The 21,734-nt window shown below is 36.7% G+C and overlaps 2 protein-coding genes across 3 annotated transcripts in view; one reads left to right on the plus strand and one right to left on the minus strand.

Annotated features, from left to right (window-relative positions):
• The window catches only part of GTF2E1 (general transcription factor IIE subunit 1), a 36,238-nt gene extending 34,440 nt beyond the window's left edge, over positions 1-1,798 (minus strand). The window contains exon 1 of one of the 2 annotated variants that reach the window (XM_006210343.3): positions 1,692-1,798. The gene's annotated coding sequence lies outside the window, so the exon portion shown is untranslated. Of the gene's footprint in view, positions 1-1,633 lie in introns of both variants that reach the window. The other variant, XM_031680710.2, reaches the window with a different exon arrangement.
• A 151-nt stretch (positions 1,799-1,949) lies between these two features.
• RABL3 (RAB, member of RAS oncogene family like 3) overlaps positions 1,950-21,734 on the plus strand; it is a 33,702-nt gene continuing 13,917 nt past the window's right edge. The window contains exons 1-3 of the mRNA XM_006210342.4: positions 1,950-2,024; positions 7,499-7,590; positions 19,434-19,563. Coding sequence (XP_006210404.1) covers positions 1,979-2,024; positions 7,499-7,590; positions 19,434-19,563 — 268 coding nt within the window. The 5' untranslated portion in view covers positions 1,950-1,978. The remainder of the gene's footprint in view (positions 2,025-7,498; positions 7,591-19,433; positions 19,564-21,734) is intronic.

Here is a 21,734-nt window from a genome sequence, read left to right on the forward strand (position 1 = left end):
AAGTCATACTGTGCCGCCTTGCTCAAAATCTCTACATTCTAAAATCCTCCTTCCTGACCACTATGCTCTCTCTTTCATCACTTCTACTTCCTCACTTAACGCTAAACCTCCTCAATCTCAAGATTTCATAATACTTAGGTCTGAGTTCTCAAACTAGCAGCCTCTGCCACACCGTTTGACTCAAAGAATGAATGTTTTGTAATTTTTCTGATTAGTGGTCAACATTTTAAAATCATGAGATTTCACATAAATTTCCATTTTCAGCTCCTCATGAAAGTCAGAACTATATGAAGAAACAAGTGAGACCATGTTCCCACGTGGAAACAATAAGCTAAAGAGTAGATTAGAAAAGCAGAGTAGAATCCTTTTAAACAGAAAAGAAGCTTGGCTGGCCTCTGGAGACTTTTGAGTGTGTGACCTCTGAGAGCCAGGCCTTGTTTCTTCTTTTTAGCCTCAGAGTCCATCAGTCACCTCCCAACCTCACCTACCACCCTACCTACCCCAGACTCCCAAAGGCAAGCTGTTTTGTTTTGTTTTGTTTTTGAACCATATATATTCTAATCATATAAACATTTAAGGACTACTGTGCATCAGGCACAGAGTTGGAGAAACAAAGTTGAAATGAATGCACTCTACATTCCATCTACCCTATCAGCCTCATCTCCAGCCACACTGGCATTCTCGGTTTCATGAGCCACATAAGCATTCCCTGCTCCCAGACTTTTGCACATGTTGTTCTGTCTGTCCCCTCAGCTAAGCCCAAAGTCCCTTCTAATCATCCTTCACTCAAATGACATTTCCTCAAAGAGATCTTTCCAGGTTTCCCTTAGGGGCTTAGAATGATTCCCCTTTCACATGTTCCCATAGCTCTTTCCCCTTCTTCCTTGCACTGAATAGACATACTTTCTCCATGTCTATGTCGGAGACCAGAGGCTTAACCTTGTTCACTACTGAGTTTGCAGTATGGAGCACAGCTGGTCAAGTACTTCCTTTCAGTAGGTCTCCCAAGCACGTGTTCTTCAAACATGCCCACCCTGCCAGCCTTCCCCCAATTCACTTCCTCCACTGCAGTTTCCAGCGTAGAAAATGATAGGATATTGGAAACCCTCTTCTGAAACTTCCAATAGTTTTAAGCAGAAGATGACAGCATCACATTCGCGATTTTAAAGGATTGTGTTGACTGCAGGGTGTAAAATAAAAGGAGCGGATGTAGGGAGTCCTGTCAGCCTGTACAGATTATTTCAGTACACTACTACTATTCCAGCTCTAAAAAGAACTTGGATTCTACACATCCAACTGGTTTTCTCAGTTACTATATTTCACGGCACTCTGCAGGCCCTCGTACATAAAGCGGCATATCACCGCGAAACCTCCGAAGCAGCTGGCCTCCACCAGCCCGGTTCAGTAATGTTCACCTCCTCCCCACTGTGAGACCCCCGAGACCCTAAATTCCCTCGGACTCTGCCAGATGAGTCCAGGGGCCACACTCAGCGCAGCCAAGCCCGTCCTACCCGAGGTCGCACATGGGCCGCTCCGGGGTCAATGGTTCTTTGGAGGACCAAGAAGAGAACAAGTCAAGAGAGTAAGGGGGTGGAGGATAGCTAAGGAGAAAGGAGCAATGAGGAGAGGACACCTTGAAATGCCACGCCTGGCCAGGGAGCCGAGAACAAGGAACAGGGAACAAGGTTTACCAAAGCGAATCCTCGAACACTCCCACTACAGCTTCCCTCAGCGCCTCAACTACCGGCTTAAACGAGCCACGCCACTCGTGCGACAAAGAAAACGCCCTAATCCTGCGACCAGCTTCGGAAACCACCCGCTACTTTTAGCCAGGCGGGCCAATCAGCACAGTGACGCCTTCAATCAAGACAGTCACGCTCCAATTGGCCAATGACGTTGAAGGCTCTGCCCTCCATACCCAGCTCTGATTGGTCTACAATCCCGGAAGAGGCGTTAGCCCCAGCAAGGCAGTGGCAAGATGGCGTCTCTGGATCGGGTGAAGGTACTGGTGTTGGGAGACTCAGGTGAGCCGCTTAACCCAGCCTTGGGGCTCCCGACACTTTTGAGTTATTCGAGAATCCTCCCCTTTCGCTCTCCCCCATCTCCCCACAGCAGCCAACTGACTCTGACCTGTGGCTGAAATCCCTCTCAAGACCCAAAGACTACGTTTCCCAGAGGACTTTGCTCTATTTGACGAAGCAGCGGCGTATCACGGGTGGGGGGCGCAGAGCCCAGGCCTTTCCGCGGCTTTCGCAGGTTTCTCGTCTGTCTCGGGTGACCGCAGCCAAGTGATCCTTTGTTTTAAAAGATATGGAGATACGGAGTATTGTATTGGGCGCCGGGCTGAGACGGAAGTTAGGACCGTCTCAAACAGATTTTGTTAATTAAGAAAATCAGAGTACACTAAGAAGAATGACATTGTTACAAGTGTTTTGCATATTTTAACTCCTTTAATCTTGCGATCAGCCCTCTTACCCCATTTTACGGATGAGAAAAGTGAGGCGGAGATATGTAAAGGACAACTGGTTTGAACCCAGAGTTCACGTACTTCAAACAGTAACCTATATTATTTAATGAGATATCAAATTTCAAAGTCCTGTTTTGCTCTCAGCTGGGCTTCTTGATTTCTTTGTTCTCTTTAATCTTATTGCAAACCGATTATATGCTAGATTGTAAGAAATAGAGAAATTAAAAGGGCCATATTATGAAGCAGCTGGGACTTAATGCTGAGCCCTGTTTAATCCTAGTGTTAAAATTCTTTTGACACCTTGGACGTTTGAGAACTGAAATTGAAGCCTGCGTTTCCCCCTCCTTCACTTCACTATCCTGTTATTCATAACTTCCACTCTTAAGCGCCTTTAGAACTTGAAATAAATGGTAACTTTGCATTTCATAGATGCACTTTTGTGGGGTTGACCTTTGGATGTTGCTGTGAGCAAAGACATTGTGTCAGTTGCTTGGAGTTGGAAAGAACATACTCCGGAGAGCTTGAAAACTAGCTTTCCCAAACTGAATAAAATTGTTGAGCGGAAGAGGTTAACCTCTCACATTGCCTGAAGATCATTTGCCTTACAAAATGTTTTACAAGGAGCATCATTTAATATTCCATTCAGAAAGTTACATTATGAAGTTCTATGGAGATAATCCAATTTATGTCAACTTCAGTTCTTTGACTTGAAATGGTGAAGTTAATTTAATAAAAGCACTCAGTTTTACAGATAAAGAAGGCAGTGGTGATCTAAATGGACTTCACAAAAGTATCACCAAGTGGAATTTAGAACTGGAATCCAGAGCTAACAGAGAGTTCTTCATGTTACGTGAAGTAGATGTTCTCTGTCATTTATAATTCCCTTTCTATTGCATCTAACAATTCCTTCATGTTACATATTGTTCGAACTAGTCATTTTATTCTCCCCCCACCCCCTACAAAAAAACTGAAATACCTACTACATAGCAGGCACTGAGTTAGGTACTAGAGTTATAACTGTGGCATCAATGCGTTACATAACAGGGTTGAATTATCTGCTGCATTAAATTTGGAAAAGTGATCAGGCAATTAGTAAGCTTTTTGACATTATTATTATAGTTCAGTTGTAAAACAGAAGACAGCCATGCCCACTAGGAAAGTGATTGATCTTGTTACTCATTCACTGATGTTAGGCTGTATGTGGTAAGTCAGTTATTGCTTTTTTATGAGTTCTCTTTTAACAGTGATTTGCTATCTGACAGGTTAGAATATACTTTTTACACTTCATTTGTCTTTGTACTCAAACTTCAAAGTTTACTTTTGAATAAAGGCTTATTGCCCCTGTGAAATTTTTCAGGATTTCACAAGTATATAAAGGAATGACTTGGGTTTAGAAATTTGTTTGTGTCACCTAGAGATATTTGATAATTTAGTAAGAAATCCTGAAAGGCTCACCAACATGCATATACTCTTTTCTCTTTGTTCTTTGCGAGATGAGGGATGAGCTTAACACATTACCAGCTCTATTTGGAGTTGGCATTTATTTGATTATATTGAACTTTTTTTTCCCCAGCAAATCAAGTGCATTCTTCTGATCTAATTTAGTTCTAATGATAAAAACAGAAACAGACCCTCCCAAAATTCTTAAAGAAGTCAAATAGCCACTATTCATGGTACTTCAGTTGTTCTTACTTTAGAGTCCATCCACTGTTAGCGCTTGTCACCCAATGCAGTTAATTCATGGAGAGCTATATAGTATTACTGCGTAGAGATGTTTACCCTACACAGTGAAGCTTAACTGGAAGCTCAAGCCTTCTGTCAAGCTGATGACTACATGCCTAGCTATAAGCCTCCAACATAGATGAACCTACATGCAAACACAAAAATCAGCAATATGCCCTGAGGCCATAGATATCAGATGCAATGCAGTAAATACAAAGCTCTGTTTGATTACTCAAAAATCTTACATGCCTGTATGTAAGAAAAAAAAAATTAATGAAAGGGAAATCTGGGAAAATGTTTGACTCAATTACATGAGCAGCTAATATATAAAGAGGTCATGTAAATTGATAACACTAAAACCTAATAGATAAATGGGTAGAGCAATCAATAGATAATTCATAGAGAAGAGACACAACTGATTAGCAAAGATGATCATTATGTGTATCTTTACCAGAAAGTAAAGAAATGCAGACTAAAGTACGATGTCACTTTTTTGTGTCTTATAAACTAACAAAAAAAGTAACTACATGCTATTGAGGTACAACAAACAAGACCTGCAGGCCTACTCTGCTGGTGGCAGAGTAACAAGATAAAAGTTGACAATAGATATCAAGAACTTTAAATGTTGCTCTCCTTTTACACATTAATTTCACTTCTGGGAAGGTATACTAAGAAAATACTTTAAATTTTAATCAAAAGTTTAAACAGATCTTTTCTTAGCATCATGTTTGAAACACCCTAATATCTAATAATGAGAAAATGGTTAAGTATATCATTATGCCTACTCTTTGAACTACTATGGAGACATTAAAAATGTTTATGAAGATTCTGTAATAACATGGAAAGTTTTTGCCATTAAATAAATACTAAGGCCCTGTTCTGAGTACTGGGAATAAAAACTATGAGTAAAACCCAGTCCCAGCCCTCAAAGAACTTAAATTTAGCAGATGGAATAAAATCTATAAACAAGCAAGTGTGATAGTGTATTTTAAGTACTTTCTAGGAAAATGTACAGTGTGCAGTGGAGATGCAAAGAATGGTGAACGATGTGCTTAATTCTACCTGCATGGAGTCGGAAAAGTCTTTATAACTAGAATGATGCTATGTCTTGAAAGATTAATTCACCAGGCCAGCGGGAGAGAGGAAATGGAAGGGGAGAATGGGTAGGATATTTCAGACAAAACCAGCTGTGTAAGTAAAGGCTTATGTTTCATTGTTTTCTTTTTTTAATATATTTTTATTGAAGTATAGCCAGTTTACAGTGTTGTGCCAGTTCTGGTGTACAGCACAATACTTGAGTCACACTGGTCAGAATAGCCGTCATTCAAAAGTCCACAAACAATAAATGCTGGAGAGGGTGTAGAGAAAAGAGAACCCTCCTACACTGTTGGTGGGAATGCAGTTTGGTGCAGCCACTGTGGAAAAAAGTATGGAGATTCCTCAAAAGACTAAAAGTAGACTTACCATATGATCTAGCAATCCCACTCCTGGACATATATCCAGAGGGAAACTTAATTCAGAAAGCTACATGCACCCTAGTGTTCATAGCAGTACTATTTACCATAACTAAGACATGAAAACAACCTAAATATCCATCAACAGATGACTGGATAAAGAAGCTGTGGTATATTTATACAATGGAATACTACTCAGCCTTAGAAAATAATAATAAAAATGCCATTTGCAGCAACATGGATGGACCTAGAGAATGTCATTCTAAGTGAAGTAAGCCAGAAAGAGAAAGAAAAATACCACATGATATCACTTATATGTTGAATCTAAAAAAAGACAAATGAACTTTTATTTCATTGTTTTAAGTGTACTGTGTACAGTTTGTATATATTCACAATAGCAACCTGCTTATAGAAAAACCCTGCTTATGAAATGAAATCTACATGTTGACAATACTGCTCTTCAGGTGATTTTTTTCTTCTTTTTTCTATACTTCCTAGATTATCTGTAAATATAACTTTATAGTAGTGTTAGGTCCATACTCAATAATTCACACAAAAAGGTGGTCTGAATTTATGGTACAACTAGTGATGCATAAAGATTCACGAACTATGCTTGTCATAATGGAATCCCAAAATGTGTTAACTGAAAGAGTAACTCTACACACAAATATGCAGGGATAGCTCATTCCTTTTCCTCTTCAAACAGATCTGCAAATAGTAGCCCCAGCATTAGTAACTTGAGTATCCTGAACCCAGGAAATCTATAAGAAAAGAAAGTCTGCCCTACTGAATGGAGAGGATATTTGCAAATGACATACACGATAAGGGGATATCCAAAATATGTAAAGAACTCATACAACTCAATATCAAAAACAATCCAGTTTAAAAATGGGCAGAAGACCTGATAGACCATTTTCCAAAGAATACATACACATGAAAAGATGCTCAGTATCTCTAACTATCAGAGAAATGCAAAGCAAAACCACAATGAGATATCACCTCACATCTTTGAAATGGCTATCATCAAAAAGACAACAAGTGTTGTCGAGGATGTGGAGAAAAGGGAATATTTACGTGCTGTTAGTGGGATTGTAAATTGATGCAGCCCCTATGGAAAGCAGTATGGAGGCTCCTCAAAAAATTAAAAATAGAACTACTGAATGTATGATCCAGCAATTCCACTTCTGGGTATTTACCTGAAGAAAACAAAAACACTAATTGGAAAAAATGTATGCACCCCTGTGTTCATTGCCACATTGTTTACAATAGTCAAGATGTGGAAGCAACCTGTGTCCATCGATAGATGAATGGATAAAGAAAATGTATGTGTTGTGTGAAATATTACTTAGCCATAAAAAGAATGAAATCTTGCCATTTTCAACAACATGGATGGATATAGAAGGTATTATGCCAAGGGAAATAAATCAGACAGAGAAAGACAAATACTATATATCACTTACATGTGGAATCTAAAGAGATAAAGCAAATAAATGAACAAAACAAAATGCAAACAGACTCAGATACAGAGGACTAATTAGTAGTTGCTAGGAAGAGTAAGAGAGGGGTGAAATAGGTACAGGGAATTAAGAGGTACAGACTTTCAGTTATGACTGGGGAGCAAGACCCCACATTCTGTGTTTCCACAAGCCCTCCAGGGGATTTTGGTGCTAAAGTTGAGAGAACCAGTATTCTTAACCATCTTTATTAATAAAGCTTATTAAATGGTTGTGGCATGAACACCCTTTAAATAACCATGCTTTTCATATCATTATTACTGCGTATACTCAGTCTCCCTTTTGCCGTAATAGATTTCAGCATGACTTTTATATGACTGTAGTTCTTGTGTCTTTTACAGGTGTTGGGAAATCTTCACTAGTTCATCTTCTGTGCCAAAATCAAGTTCTGGGAAATCCATCATGGACTGTGGGCTGCTCAGTAGATGTCAGAGTATGTGTTTCTTATATTTTAGTTTTCCAGTGTCGTATTAAAGATAATTCCTTCAAACTGATCAAATGATCAAATTACAGCACTGTAGTCAAGGCTAGTAACAGTAATAGCTGGGCTTTATTAAGCACCAACTCTGTGCTAGATACTATGTCAAATGTTGAACACTTATTTTGCTTTTTTAGTCTTTTTAAACTGAGATATAGTTGCAAAAATTAAGGCATAGAGAAGGTAAAGTAACTTGATCAAATTCATTCTGTTCATAAGAAACAGAGTCAAGATTTGATACCACTTAGTCTGAGGCCAGAAACTTCAGTTTTAGTAACTATGCTATATATCTAGAATTCACTTAACATACTCCATAAATAATTCTGCCTAAGCCTTTGTCGCTAAGACAGCCAACTTTTGGCTAGAATTGTAGTGCGCAGACAAAAGCTTCTAGAGCTTCCTGTCTAGGTCATCTGTCCCACCTCACATTTAGGAAACACAGGGCCGTTTCCACTTTATTCACTATCTTCCCAGATGTTGTTGGTCTTCCTAATTCTGCCTAGTCCTGTCCGAGGCTCCCTTCTGCTGGCATACCTGTTTCCATTGAGTTAAGAAATAAATAGGGAGGTAGTTAGCTAGATTGAGAGTTATTTTCCTTCAGTTCCTTGAAGCTATTGTTCCTCAGTCTATGACATATTGCTGATTAGAAATCTTCCGTCAGCCTAATTATTATTCCTTTTTAAGGTAATTTCTTCCCTCTAGTTGCTTTAGAAAAAAATTTGTCTTGTCTTTGATGTTCTGTAGTTCTGCTAACCTATGCCTGGGGTGGATTAGTTTCTAATCATCTTGTTCAGAAGTTGTGTGTCTCATGTCTGTCTTCATTTTTCAAAATTTTTAGCCATTATCTGTTTGCCTACTTTCATTCCCTCTATCATCTTCTTTTGAATTTCTGTTGTATTTTTGTCCTCCTCATCTTTTAATTGCATTTTCATGTTTTCTGTTCTTTCTCCTTGGTGTATCCTGGATGGTGTACTCATATCTGCCTTCCAGTTAACTAAGAATCTCTTCAGCTATGTCTAATCTGTTTTTTAATATACCCACTCAGTTTTGCATTTCAGTAACTGTAATTTTTAATTTCTAGATTTTCCTTTTGGTTCTTTTTCAAGTGTCAAAATTGTTCAAAATATTCTGATCTTTCATTATGGTTTTACTTTTTATTTTAATCATTATTTTCAACATGATATTTCATGGTTTCTTTTGAATTGTTCTTTTTTTTTTCTGGGTAGGTGATAGATTTCCAATTTGATGTATATGCTGACTCTCCTTCATGGGAATGTACCTCTTCTATGATCTGCAATTCTTTGAAAATACCTGCATCTTCAGCAGGATTTTTTTCCCCTCTTCCCTTTGGAAATCTTGTATGGTTTGTTGTGAGGGTACAGTGCCTTTCCATTTCTGTTGCTGCCAGAGCCCTAGAGATTTCAGTGATCATTGTAATTTCTCATCATGGAATTTCCATGCCATCTTGATAATGTAAATGCCCCCAATATCTGATTGTGGTCTCCATTTTTTATTGGCTTCTCATCTCTTTGTCATCCCTACTCAAGGTCTCTGACAAAAAGGTTTTCCTGCTTCCCTGAGCCAGTGGACAGTTTTTCCTGCTCTCTTTCACTGACTGGCTGCTCATCAAGGGTCCACATTTCACGAAGGAAGTCTGTATTTTGTCATTCACCTGCATATACGCTTTCCTTTAAAGCTGGAAAACAGATCTCTATTCTTGGATGGGCACTAAAACTCTGGGGACCAACCCCTGAAGCTGTATATGAATCTGGGTCAGCTCCCACTTTGCACTCTAAGTTCTTTCCTCATTTCTAGCATCTGGGGAATTTCCTTTTCTTTCTCTTGAGCTTGTCCTTTTTATTTTTAAAAAATATTTTAATGGTATTTCCATGAATTTGAAATCAGAGGGGACCTGTCTGTGTCATTTCAGCCTGCCGTGTTCCCAAATTGTTAGATATGGAAGAAAACACACGTTTTTAAATATAAGGGTAGAGGAATACTCTACTGAAAGTAGCTTTGGAGAGTATTCAAGGTATTTCCAATTTTTAAATTCCAGGGTAATTAGAATGTGGAAGAGTGAACAGCATCCATATGAGAGAGCAGTAGAAGTTGTGTCTTCAGGATAGAGACTTACATCAGCTAATACAGTGAGGTTGAAGATAAGGATATAATGGAATTTTATTACCCAGGAGTAAGGTTCCAGGTGAATAAGGGAAAGATTTGGAGAAAGGAAACAATTGGGGTTGAGTAATGGGTAGAAAGCAGTTTGGGAATGGAATACAAGAAATCCATTACAGTGTGTGGTAATTGAGGATAACAGGGATGTAAAATTTCTTGCGTGTAGCTGGTGGCAAAATTTCAAAAGAGACTTTATATTAGCAGTGCCCTGTATATGAAGGTGGAAACTTAGGGTTATAACTGCAAGGAGTATTTCTGTTAAGTCCCAGAGAGCAGATCGGTATGAGATTAGTTAGTTCTCAAGACTGACCAAGTTTTAGAAGTAACAGTAGCAGTTTCCTTTGGAAACCACTGCTTTTGGAGAAAGTGAAATTGGAATTCCCTTGAGTTAGCTTTTGAAAGACTGCAGATTTTTGAACTTCCTCCATAGTTCCAGGGAACATTGGGGAGCACATAAAACTGCCCAAAGGGAGACTGGAATAAAGGCTACAGTAGTCGAAGACAAGTGTCATGTAATAACGTAACATTTTACTGAAAAGAGTGTGTTACTGACTCCTTCAAAGCCAGTCTGGCCTGAATTGCATTATTGTGGAAGAGTAGGGCATGTGGGGCTGAAAGTGATCTTGCTTTTATTACTCTTCATTGAATTGGGGTGGTTGATCTGTCCTCTGTCTTTGAGAAGAATGTATTTCTTGAGAGGCAACATAAGTAAAAGGCATTTTTAAGTGATAATCTTAAGGAAAGTTCTGATAGACATGTAAATCATTTTGACTATTATAATAAAGTGAAAGTTCTTACCTCTAGCAAGAATGATTAAATCTGCTGAAGCCTTTACCTAAATAACTTGGAAGAACACTTTCTTCTGTAGCATCTTTTGTGTTGCAATTACAGCTTCTGTGTTACTGAATCCTGTGAGAGGGAATCTCTGGAATCAGTAGAGATCCATGAATACACACCCTTAAAAACAGTTGCCCCATTTAGCTCATTTCACATGTTAAGAGCCAACTAAAAATAGATGGTAAAGGTGATAATGTAATTGTTTAATTTCAAGTGCTGGGTGAAGCTAATGAGCTTAAAGTATAAAGTCTGTACTCAGTAATTATTAACATTTTGGATTTAGTATGTAATACAGAGTATTTGTAACTGAACTGAAGGGAAAAGGGGAAAAAAGTTTTACTTTGTGGTAGTCTTCATTCATCACTGTGTTCTAATTTTATTGCCCTAAGTCCAAAGGGACCAATATAAATGCATGACTACTCTTAATTATGAAAGGAAGACTAACAGAATTTAATCTTTTCACAAATTATAAATAAGGAAATCGATTTGTCATTTCTAGTTCACTTTAATGGGGTTTTAACTCTAATTTACACATTGCGTACAATCAATATTTATTGAATTCCTCTTTGGACAGCATAACAATGCAAGCACTGGGGAGAATTTTTTTTAAAGGCAGACTTCTTCACTAAGAATATGAGGTAGGATCTAGTAGGTGGGACAAGGTTTTTATATAAATGATCTTTGAGATAACAATAATAATGAATGATGGCTTTAATTTTTTTTAGTGCTTACTTTGACTCAGCATCTATGTTACATACTAAGTCATTTAATGTTTACAACCCCTTGTGGTCGGTGCTGTTAGTTTTCCTGTTTGGCACATGAAGCATCTGAGGCACAGAAGTGTTCAATGATTTGTCCAAGATCACAAGGCTAGTAAGTGATGGAGGTGGAATTCAAACCTAGACAGTCTGGTTCAAGAGCCTGTGTTCTTGATCACTACTCTGCACTGCCTCTTGTTCCAGAATGGTATTGAGAAAAAGATATTCTAATGCTGTTAAATACAGTAACCACTGGACTGTTGCAGCAATTTACATTCAAATGAACTAAAATTAAAAATTTATTTCCTCAGTTGAACTAGCCATATTTCAAATGCTCGATAGACACACATTGCTGGTGGTTACTGTATTGGACATTTCCATCATCATAGAAAGTTCTGTGGGATCACACTGATATAGAACGTAAGTGTTACAGCAGTTGAGGAGAGAAAGTAAGGTGCTTGTACAGAATGGAAAATTATACTGGATGCTAATGATTGAACGAGCTGGCAATGGACAAATGGACTATTCCTTAAGAAAGAGGACATATATTACAGGTGAAAGAGAAGGAAATGATAATAAATTCAGCTCTGAACATGAGGAAGGCAGATATCTGTGAGCTATCCAGCTGAAACTGTCTAAAAAGCATTTGGGGTGCTGAAGCTCAAGAGAGAATTCTGAGTTGGAATCATCTTTACAGGGGTAGTCCTGAACCATGAGAGCTGATGAGGTCTTCAAAAAGGAAAATTTAGAAAGAGAAGAGCTGAGGGAGAGCCTTGGGGTATATTTAGAGAGCTGACTATGAAAAGAGGGGTCAGAGAAAGATTGCTCAGAGAATTAGGAGGGATAGCCAAGGTGATGAAATACCACAAGAGCAAAAGAGAGATGAGAATTTTATAGGAGGGACTGACTTTTAGTATGAAATAATACAGAGATATAGAGACTGAGAGGGGAAAAAGTTGAATTTGGTGATGACAAAGTTAGTGCTGACTTGAAAGTGCAGTGGAATGTTAGTGGCAGAAACCAAATGATAAAAGTAGGCAGAGAGGAAAGAGACAGGTTTAAATCAACCTTTCACAAAATTTAAAGGTTAAATAAAGAAGCAAATGGGTACAGAATAGAAGGGGAAAGTGAAGGGTTTTGTTTTGTTTTTTTTTTTAAATAGAGGAAATGAGTTTGGCTGAAGGCAAAAGAAGATAACTGATACCTACTGGGTATCAGACACTGCAAAGAATTGGAAGTACAGCAGTGAATGAGATAAATTCAATTCCTGCTCCCCTGTTGCACTCTCGTTGACTTTTTCTATCCTTCTTTCTTTTCTCTGAACCCTCCCCTAAGACCTCCTACCTTCCTGCCTGTCTTTAATGATAATTCTGCAGGCACACAAACTAAACTAAACTTACTAGGAAACATCTACAGCATCCACTCCTCTTTCCTAGTGTGTATCATCTTCCTTACTAATGAGGTAAAGGACTAAAGAAAAAAAAACTAGTTTGTTTCTACTAGTTTACAAAGAATAAACTCTTCAAATGAGACAAAACCTCCTGTATAGTCTTAATTTGGTTTCCAGTAAAAAGTCAAGAGGTGAGTAAATGAGAAGTACTGAAGTGATAGTGTGGTTCCTTTTCTCATTTGATGATCAGCTCATACTGTTGCTACCTGTTGAGAAAACCCTTCCTTGTATAGCTCTAAGTCTGTAATGACTTTAAGTATCAGATCCTTGATGACCTGATTTAAATATAAACCACATTTCTTTCAGTTTGGCATTACCTCCCATCATGTTGGGCTCTTAGTATAGCACCAAGGTACCACTTATTGTGTCAAGAGCAATCCTTGTTATAATGTCAAGCTTTCCCTTGGAGATCACTCACTCATAAAAGATATAATGTCATAGCTACAAGCTACAAGCCACGGTTCAAAGTTCTTAGGACTCATTACATTTAAATTAAGTTAAACTTAGTATTAATTGAGCAGTTTGGAAAGGAAGAAAGGCATCGTCTCTTCTAATTCTGGAAGGAAACATGAAAAGATTTGATTATGGAATTTTGTGGTAAAGAAAAGCACAGATAAGTGGGTCAGTCTGGCTTGGGAGTATGTGTAGTCAGAAGGGAGCTGTGTAACAGACTTGGTACATTGTAAGGCTAAGAGGTCATGCGACCTGGAAATTATATTACATAATGGCTATTCTGGGAGGGGTTACAGTCTTTTAGAGTAGGCAACATTAGACATTTGAAATAATTTTAGAGAAAAAAGTGATATACCAAAATGGTTACCAAACTGAATTATGCATCAGAATCACCTAGAGATCTTTCTTTAAAAATACAGATTTTTGAGCCCCACCCCAGAAGCTTCAGGAGTTGTCCAGAAATCTATATTTTTTTCCCAAGCCCTTCTATTGGTTCTGATTTAGTTCACCCTCAGAACTGTGCTTGAGAAGCACTGGAATTCAGTAAAATAGTGAACTAAACATAATAAGACCTTGGAGAATGAGATATCCTGAATTTATTCCTTGATTTAAACAAAAATATCCAAGCATCTAATATGTGCAAAGTATTATGCTATTTTCTGGGCCTGCAAAGATGAATAGTACATGGTCCCTGCCCTTAAGCTCAGAGTCTATAATAGAATAGATATCAGTAGATAAGTAAGACAGTGTGGTTAGTGAAATGATAGAACTGTATAGGATGTTATGGGAGTAAATAGAAGGAGTACCTATCCTGTCCTGGCTCATTTTGGAGCCAGGGAAAGGGGGGCAGGATCAGCAAAGTTTCAATAAAGTGGTTGAGCTTTTTGATAACAGATAACTGACTCTTTATAACACCTTGTATTGTTCATTTCAATGATTTTGCTTGGAAATCTAGATAACATTATACATTTCCCTGCTTTTGTAAACAAAAGTCATATAGTTTTAACATTTTTATTGATGATTTAGCATGATCACATATTATCAGTTATTTATACCATATAGCAAAACAGTGATACCTTTTATCAGTGTACAGGATTACTTTTTATTATCCACAGTTATCCCCAACTGCTGTGATTTTGCAATACCCGTTTTTCTGTCCTGTCTTGTTTGTTGCCAGTTTGATAATTGTTTTCTCTCAATGTCAGTGTGACTGTCTGTAGAAGATCTTATTTACTTAAACTTTTCCTTGAACAAAAAGATTTGGACAAAAAAATATGAATAAGTAAAAAGTGTGAAGCATTCTGTTAAAAATAGAATGTGCATTTTATGACATCTATTTTAACTACTCAGCTATCTTGCTTTTTGTCATTTCAAAGCCATTTAATATACATAATACAACTCCTTCATTTTATAAGCAAAGAAACTGAGACTCAAAGATATCAGGGATAATCAGTAGCAATCAAGGAATATAGTCTAGGCCTCCTGATACCAAATAGTTCCATTCTATAAAATCAGAAGTTCTTAACTAGGGGTTACAGCAAAATAGTGGAAAATTGCTCCAAATTATGCATGCCAAGGACTGGACCCCAAAGTTACTGATTCAGGAAGTCTGGCATGTATATTTTTTAAAGGACTTTTATTTCAGCTTAATTGAGATATAGTTGACAGATAAGTAAAATATTTAAGGTGTATATCATAATGATTTACTATATTCTTATATATTATGAAAAGAATCCTCCCATCCAGTTAATTAGTGCATCCATCACCTCACATGTTTATTTATTCATTTGGTGAGAACATTCAACTTCTCTCAGCATGTTTTAATTATACAATAGAGTGTTTTCAACTATAGTCACCATATCATACATTAGATCCTCAGACCTTATTCATCTTATGAGTGAAAATTTCTACCTTTTTACTAACTTCTCCCCATTTCCCCATCCCCCCCAATTCCTCACGACTGTTTTTCTGTTTTCTGTTTCTATGAGTTTGACTTTTTATTTAGATTCCATATAAATGATAGCATGCAGTATTTTTTTCTCTGTCTGGCTTATTTTACTTAGTATACTTCCTTCTTGTTCTAACCATGTCGCAAATGGCAGGATTTCCCTTTTTCTAATGGCTGAATAATATTCCTATATATATATATATATCCTATATATACATATATAGGATATATATATATATATAATCACATCTTCTCTGTTCATCCATTGATGGACACTTGAATTGCTTTCTTATCTTGGCTTTTGTGCACAGAACATGGGAGTGCACGTATCTCTTCAGTATCCTGTTTTCGTTTCCTTTGGATATATACTCAGAAGTGGGATTGCTGGATCATATGGTAGTCCTGTTTTTAACTTTTTGAGGAACCTCTATTCTGTTTCCGTAGTGGCCAAACGAATTTACATTCCCACCAACAGTGCTCAAGGGTTGCCTTTCTCCACATCCTCGCCAACACTTGTTATCTCTTGTCTTTTTTTTTTTTTTTTATTTTTTCAAAAGTTTCTTATATCTCTATTTTATTTATTTCCTCCCTGATCTTTATTATTTCCTTCCTTCTGCTGACTTTTGTTATATTTTGCTCTTTTTTTCTTATTCTTTTAGGTGGTAAGTTTGATTGTTTATTTGCAGTTGTTCCTCTTTTTTGAGGTAGACCTGTATCTCTCACTATAAACTTCCCTCTAAGCACTACCTTTTCTGGATCCCATAGGTTCTGTGTGGTTGTGTTTTCATCATCATTTGTCTCACTATGTTTTTTTATTTCTTCTTTGATTTCATCATCCACCCTTTTTTTTTAAGTAGTATGTTGTTTAATCTCCATGCTGTCATTTATTTCTCCTTTATTTTTCTGTAGTTAATTTCTAGTTTCATGGTATTGTGGTCAGAAAAAGTTGCTTCAAATATTTTCTATCTTCTTCAAATTGTTGATGCTTCTTTTGTGCCAAAGTATATGATCTATCCTAGAAAATGTGGTATGTGCACTTGAGAAGAATGTATATTCTATTTTAGGGAAATATAATGTTCTGAAAATATTAACCAAGACAAATTGTTCTATTGTATCATTTAATTTCTATGTTGTCTTATTAATTTTATGTATGGAAGATCTGTCCAGTGATGTTAATGGATTGTTAAAGTCTTCTACCATGATTGTATTCCGATCAAATTTTCCGTTTTTATCTGTTAGTATTTTCTTTATGTATTTAGGTGCTCCATGTTGGGTTCATATATGTTAATGAGTGTAATATCTTCATCTATGACTCCTTTAATCATTATGAAATATCCTTCTTTATCTCTCTTTATAATCTTTGTTTTAAAGTCTATTTTATTTGAAATCACTGTTGATATTCCTGCTTTCTTGTCATTTCCATTTGTGTGGAATATCTTTTTCAATCCTCTCACTTTCAATCTATGTGTGTCCTTCTCCCTAACGTGGGTCTCTTGAATACAGCATATTGTAGATACTTTCTTTATTATCCACTCTGCACTCTATGTCCTTTGATTAAAGCATTTAGTCCATTGACATTTATAGTAATTATTGATAAATATGTGTTTATTACATTTTGAACTTTGTTTTGCAGTTGATTTTGTATTTCCTCTTTGTTCCTCTCTTTTTCTTTTTGTGGTTTGATAATTTTCCTTTTTATTATCTTGGTGTCTTTGTTATCTCTTATCTTTTTGATATCAGCCATATTAACAGGTATGGGGTGCTATTTCATTGTACTTTTGATTTGCATTTCCCTGCTGATAGTGATATTGAGGACATTTTCATGTATTTGTTGGCCAAACGTTTGTATGTCTTCTTTGAAAAACATATCTAGTCAGTTCCTCTGCCCATTTTTAAATTGGATTGTTTGGTTTTTTGCTATTGAATTGTATGATTTCTTTATGTATTTTGGATACTAACCCCTTATCAAATATTTGTAAATATTTTATCCCATTCCACAGGATGTCTTTTCTCTTTGCTGCTGGTTTCCTTTGCTGTGTAGAAGCTCTTATTGTGATGTACTCCCACTTGTTTATTTTTTGCTTTTGTTGACATGTGTTTTTCTTAAAAAAAAATTCTTGGAAGATTCTGATGTACACCTCTGAACCACTATACTATAATCTGACTCTTAGCTGTATTCTAATAGATAAGGTTGCTATATATCAGATTTTGTTTCCAAATAGTAATATAGTACAGGCAATAAATGCTTATGGAGTCTAGACCATGAGAAAGGGAGAGATTTTGGCGTTTACTCTGAGAAAGAAAGTCATTGGAGGGTTTTGAATTGAAGAAGGATATGATCTAACTTGCATTTTAAAAAGATTACTTATTTGTGTGGAAAACAAATGGGGGTAGAGAGGTACTGAGTAGGGTGAGGCTCTAGTGGGGAGATCATTTATGAGATGGTTACCTTAATTGAGACAAAGAGATAGATAAGGGCTTTGAAAATGGTAATAGTGGAAATGGTGGGAAATGAATGGGTTTTGGATACGTTTTTAAGGCAAAAGGAATAGGATTTGCTGACAAATCAGATATGCAGTAGGAGAAGGGTTAAGTATCACTCAACTTTTTGGCCCTTCAAGTAACTCAAAGGCTAGACTTGCCTTTTACTGAGTCAGAGAAAACTGGGAGAAGAAAAGGTTTGGGAGGAAGATTGGAATATTGTTTTTAGATATGTTAAATTTGAGGTTCCTATTAGATGTCCAAATTGTAGTCCAGTGGATATGGTAGTCTCAAGTTCAAGGTACTGGTCCAGGATGGATATAAATTTGGAATTTATCAACATAATTATAACATTTTAAATCATAAAGTTAGATGAAATTGTCAACAGAATAAGTGTTGATAGAGAAGAGATCCATGAACTAAACCTTGGAAGACCCTAACAATTACAAGTTAGAGGGATAAGGACAACCCAAGTAGAGATTGAAAAGATTTGGCCAATGAGGTGGGAAGAAGAGCAGGAGAGTGATATCCTATAAGTTAAGTGAAGAAAGTATTGAAAGACAGAGGAGTGATTAGTTTTATCAGATGGTAGAGTAAGATGAAAAGTGTTCATTGATCACTGGATTTAGCAATGTGGAAGCCATTAGTGACCTTGATAAGAAATATTTCAGTGGGGTGATTGGGGCAAAAGGTGTGGCAGGAATGAGTTCAAAAGAGAATATAAGGAAAAGAATTAGAGACAGTTGAGAACAGACAACTCTTTGGAGGTCTTTTGCTGTGAAAAGGAATAGAGAAGTGGTATGGTAGCTGGAGGAAGACATGGGGTCAAGAGATGGTTATTTTAAGGTGGGAAAAATTATAGCATGTTTGTATGCTGGTGGGACTTATCCAACAGAGAGGGAAAATTTGATGATAAAAGGAAGATTTGATAGAGCTATCTCTTTGATAAGAAAGAAGAGATGGGATTTCATGTATAAGAAGGGGTTTTGGCCTTAGGTACACTGACAGTTTATAATAGCTGGAGGGAAGGCAAATTATATGGGTACAGATGCAGGGAGGTGGACAGGTAAGGTAAGAGCAGGTTGTAGACATTCTCTTCTGATTGCTTCTGTCTCCAGAAATAAGGTCATTACCTGTGCTTGAGGATAGGGAAGAGAGATTAGAAATTTCACAAAGAGGTGAGAGTGTGAAACAGTTATCTAGGAAAGGAAAAGAGGAAATGGACTATGGTACTGATTGAAGGATAGCTCCAAAGGTAGACTTGAATTTAAAATGAATCCAGTCAGCTTGAATGTATATTTTTCTGGGCATTATGTTCACCTAGCTAGGTTACAGACACAGAATTGATATAATCAGGGCTGGAATTTTGTCAGATGAATACTGTGTGAGAGAGGTAAACGAGTGACTGAAATGGCAAAGAGTGGAATTTATGCTTAATTAGGAAGGAAGTGAGAATTTGGAAGTAGAAGGGGGTACTTTGAAAGGTGTTCTAATCTAATAAACTATAGGGACCTATGGGATCAAAGATTATTATTAGAGTTGGAATATTAGAGGGAGGAAGCTACAAAGACAGGAGATTAGAGAGCCAGAGGGTAAGATGCTGATATGGAATGTCCAATACTTTAAACTGGAATGAGTGCTTACCAGTTTTGTTAGTGGCTATAGTAATTATTTTGATGGATTTATTTGCTAGGTTCATGACTACAAAGAAGGAACACCAGAAGAGAAGACCTACTATATAGAATTATGGGATGTTGGAGGCTCTGTGGGCAGTGCCAGCAGTGTGAAAAGCACAAGAGCAGTTTTCTACAACTCTGTAAATGGTAAAGCATTTTTTACTTTTTCATTTATTAATGATCTTGGAGGACAGGTCATCTGATACAGAATGCTGTGAATGCTGGTCTCTTAATTTGAGAAAGATCTAATGTACTCACAACTCTTAGTTTGCATCTGCATATGACATTCCAGTTTGTGTTTCTAGACTCTAACCATGTAATTCAGAACATTAAATATTTGCTTTTTCTGAGTGTTTCTATTCATATTATTGCCATAAACTAAATATTGAGAAATAAAATTATATTTTGAGTACTTAAAATAAAACATGGAACTTTCCAAAACACTGTCCCCGGGGAGTGCTGTTTAGTCAGTCAACTGAGTACATACAATAAAGCCATTAGGAGTCCCACAGTCTAAGCCAGATGTCAAGGAGATACAGAGATTTCTTTCATCTGCTCCTTAGAGAGAGTCCTATGTAATTATAGAAAGCTGCCCAAGAGTTTTTTCAGGGTGCAGAAACTTCATCCAGTTACAGATCTTTGAATACCTGGAGCATACTGCCAGATGGAGGTGTGTAATAGGATGTGATTGCAGTTCATAGTGTCCACTCTGTGTCAAGGGATTAAACTGCTGACACCTGTAATTTACCTATAGGGTTTTTTTTTTATCTTCTTTTCTTTTCTTAACTCATTATTTACCTTTTTTTTTACTATGAAATACAATTTAAACTTCTGTTTGATGTACCAAAAGATTTGACATCTCTCCCCTTCCTTTCTGGTGGATGCTTGGCTATTAATTGGGATTCATTTGTACTATGCTTACGTCTCATTCAGTATTAAGTAATCATTGTGATTATTCAGTATCATCTTCATTACTTATATTCCTCTTTCAATATCTTATCCCATATCATAAAGTGCTGTAGATGCTACAAAAAGTAAAGAAGTTTCTTGCCATTTGATAAATACTATAGAATACAGAATGAGTTGTGTTTGTTCAGACCTATGTCCAGTTTAGCTCAGAATTCTATCTGAAAGTGTCACAATCTAATTAAAGAAACAAAATATTCATAAATAAAAAATACAGCTTAAGACTTTGACATTAATATATTATAATATATATCATCATGCAAGAAAGTACATGACAATGGCATATATTAATAGAATGTATATAAATGAGAAAAACAGTAAGGTAAGACCACTATAGTGTTAGGTGATTTCTTATAGAGCAAGAGAGAAGGAAGTAAAGCCTAGTTTAGATCTAGGATCAAGTGATAAACCTGGATTATATTGATAAAATGACTTGTCAAAGTTGGTATCAATCTGATCTGACAAAAAGAAGTTTGAATATATAACACTTTCACTGTTTAGACCTTTTTAAGAAAGAGTTAGGGACTCTATATAAAATTATAAGCAAATAACAAAGATCATTCAGACCTTGAAACTTTATGGAATTATGAGTTGTAAACTTATTAAGTGCTGAACAAATCCTTCTAAATCCATATTTATTTGGTTATCTTTTCTGTACCTATTACTCATTAGTGATTTGTCTCTTCCTTAAATAGTATCGACATAGTTTCATATGTCCTATGTTAGTTTTACATGTAAGACTCAAATATATTCCTGTTTCTTTGAAAAAAAAATCCCTGTTAAGAGATTAATCCCTGTTAACTGAAAAACAATTTCTCTGTTCTTTGAACCTTGCGCTAGGAACATTTCTCTTGGTAGAAGCCTTCAAAGTTCTTTACTCCATCTACCATCCTTAGCTTCTTAAAAAACAGGGCATTAGGACCACTCCATTCAAATATACAGTCTATTCTTAGCAATAACTTTCTTCCCTCAAGTCTGGTGATCCCTGAAGGAAACCTGTAAAGTGTCTCTACCTCTCTGTTTTAAGATTAGAACATATTCTGAGCAGCTGTCGCCCTACCTTCTTTCCTTTGGGCCTCACTGTGTCCCTTCTAGTTCCTCGTCTACAAAGCAAGAATTCTCAGCCCGAAAGGAAGAGGGAAAATAAGGGAAAAGGGTGCTCAATGCCTTTAACAGCTCAGAAGCCTTAAATAGAGATCTTCAAGAAATAAACTCCTCCCTGTCCAGGTAGTAGCTCATCCAGGCCTCTGTAATCCTTTCAGTCTTCCAACTGAAAGTCTTACCCATAGTTTTGTGATATTTTTACCTGGGAAATGGGGAAAGGAGAAAATATCTGTCACTCCTTTGCCCTG

The sequence above is a fragment of the Vicugna pacos genome, chromosome 1 (assembly GCF_048564905.1).
Source record: "Vicugna pacos chromosome 1, VicPac4, whole genome shotgun sequence".
Lineage (NCBI taxonomy): Eukaryota > Metazoa > Chordata > Mammalia > Artiodactyla > Camelidae > Vicugna > Vicugna pacos.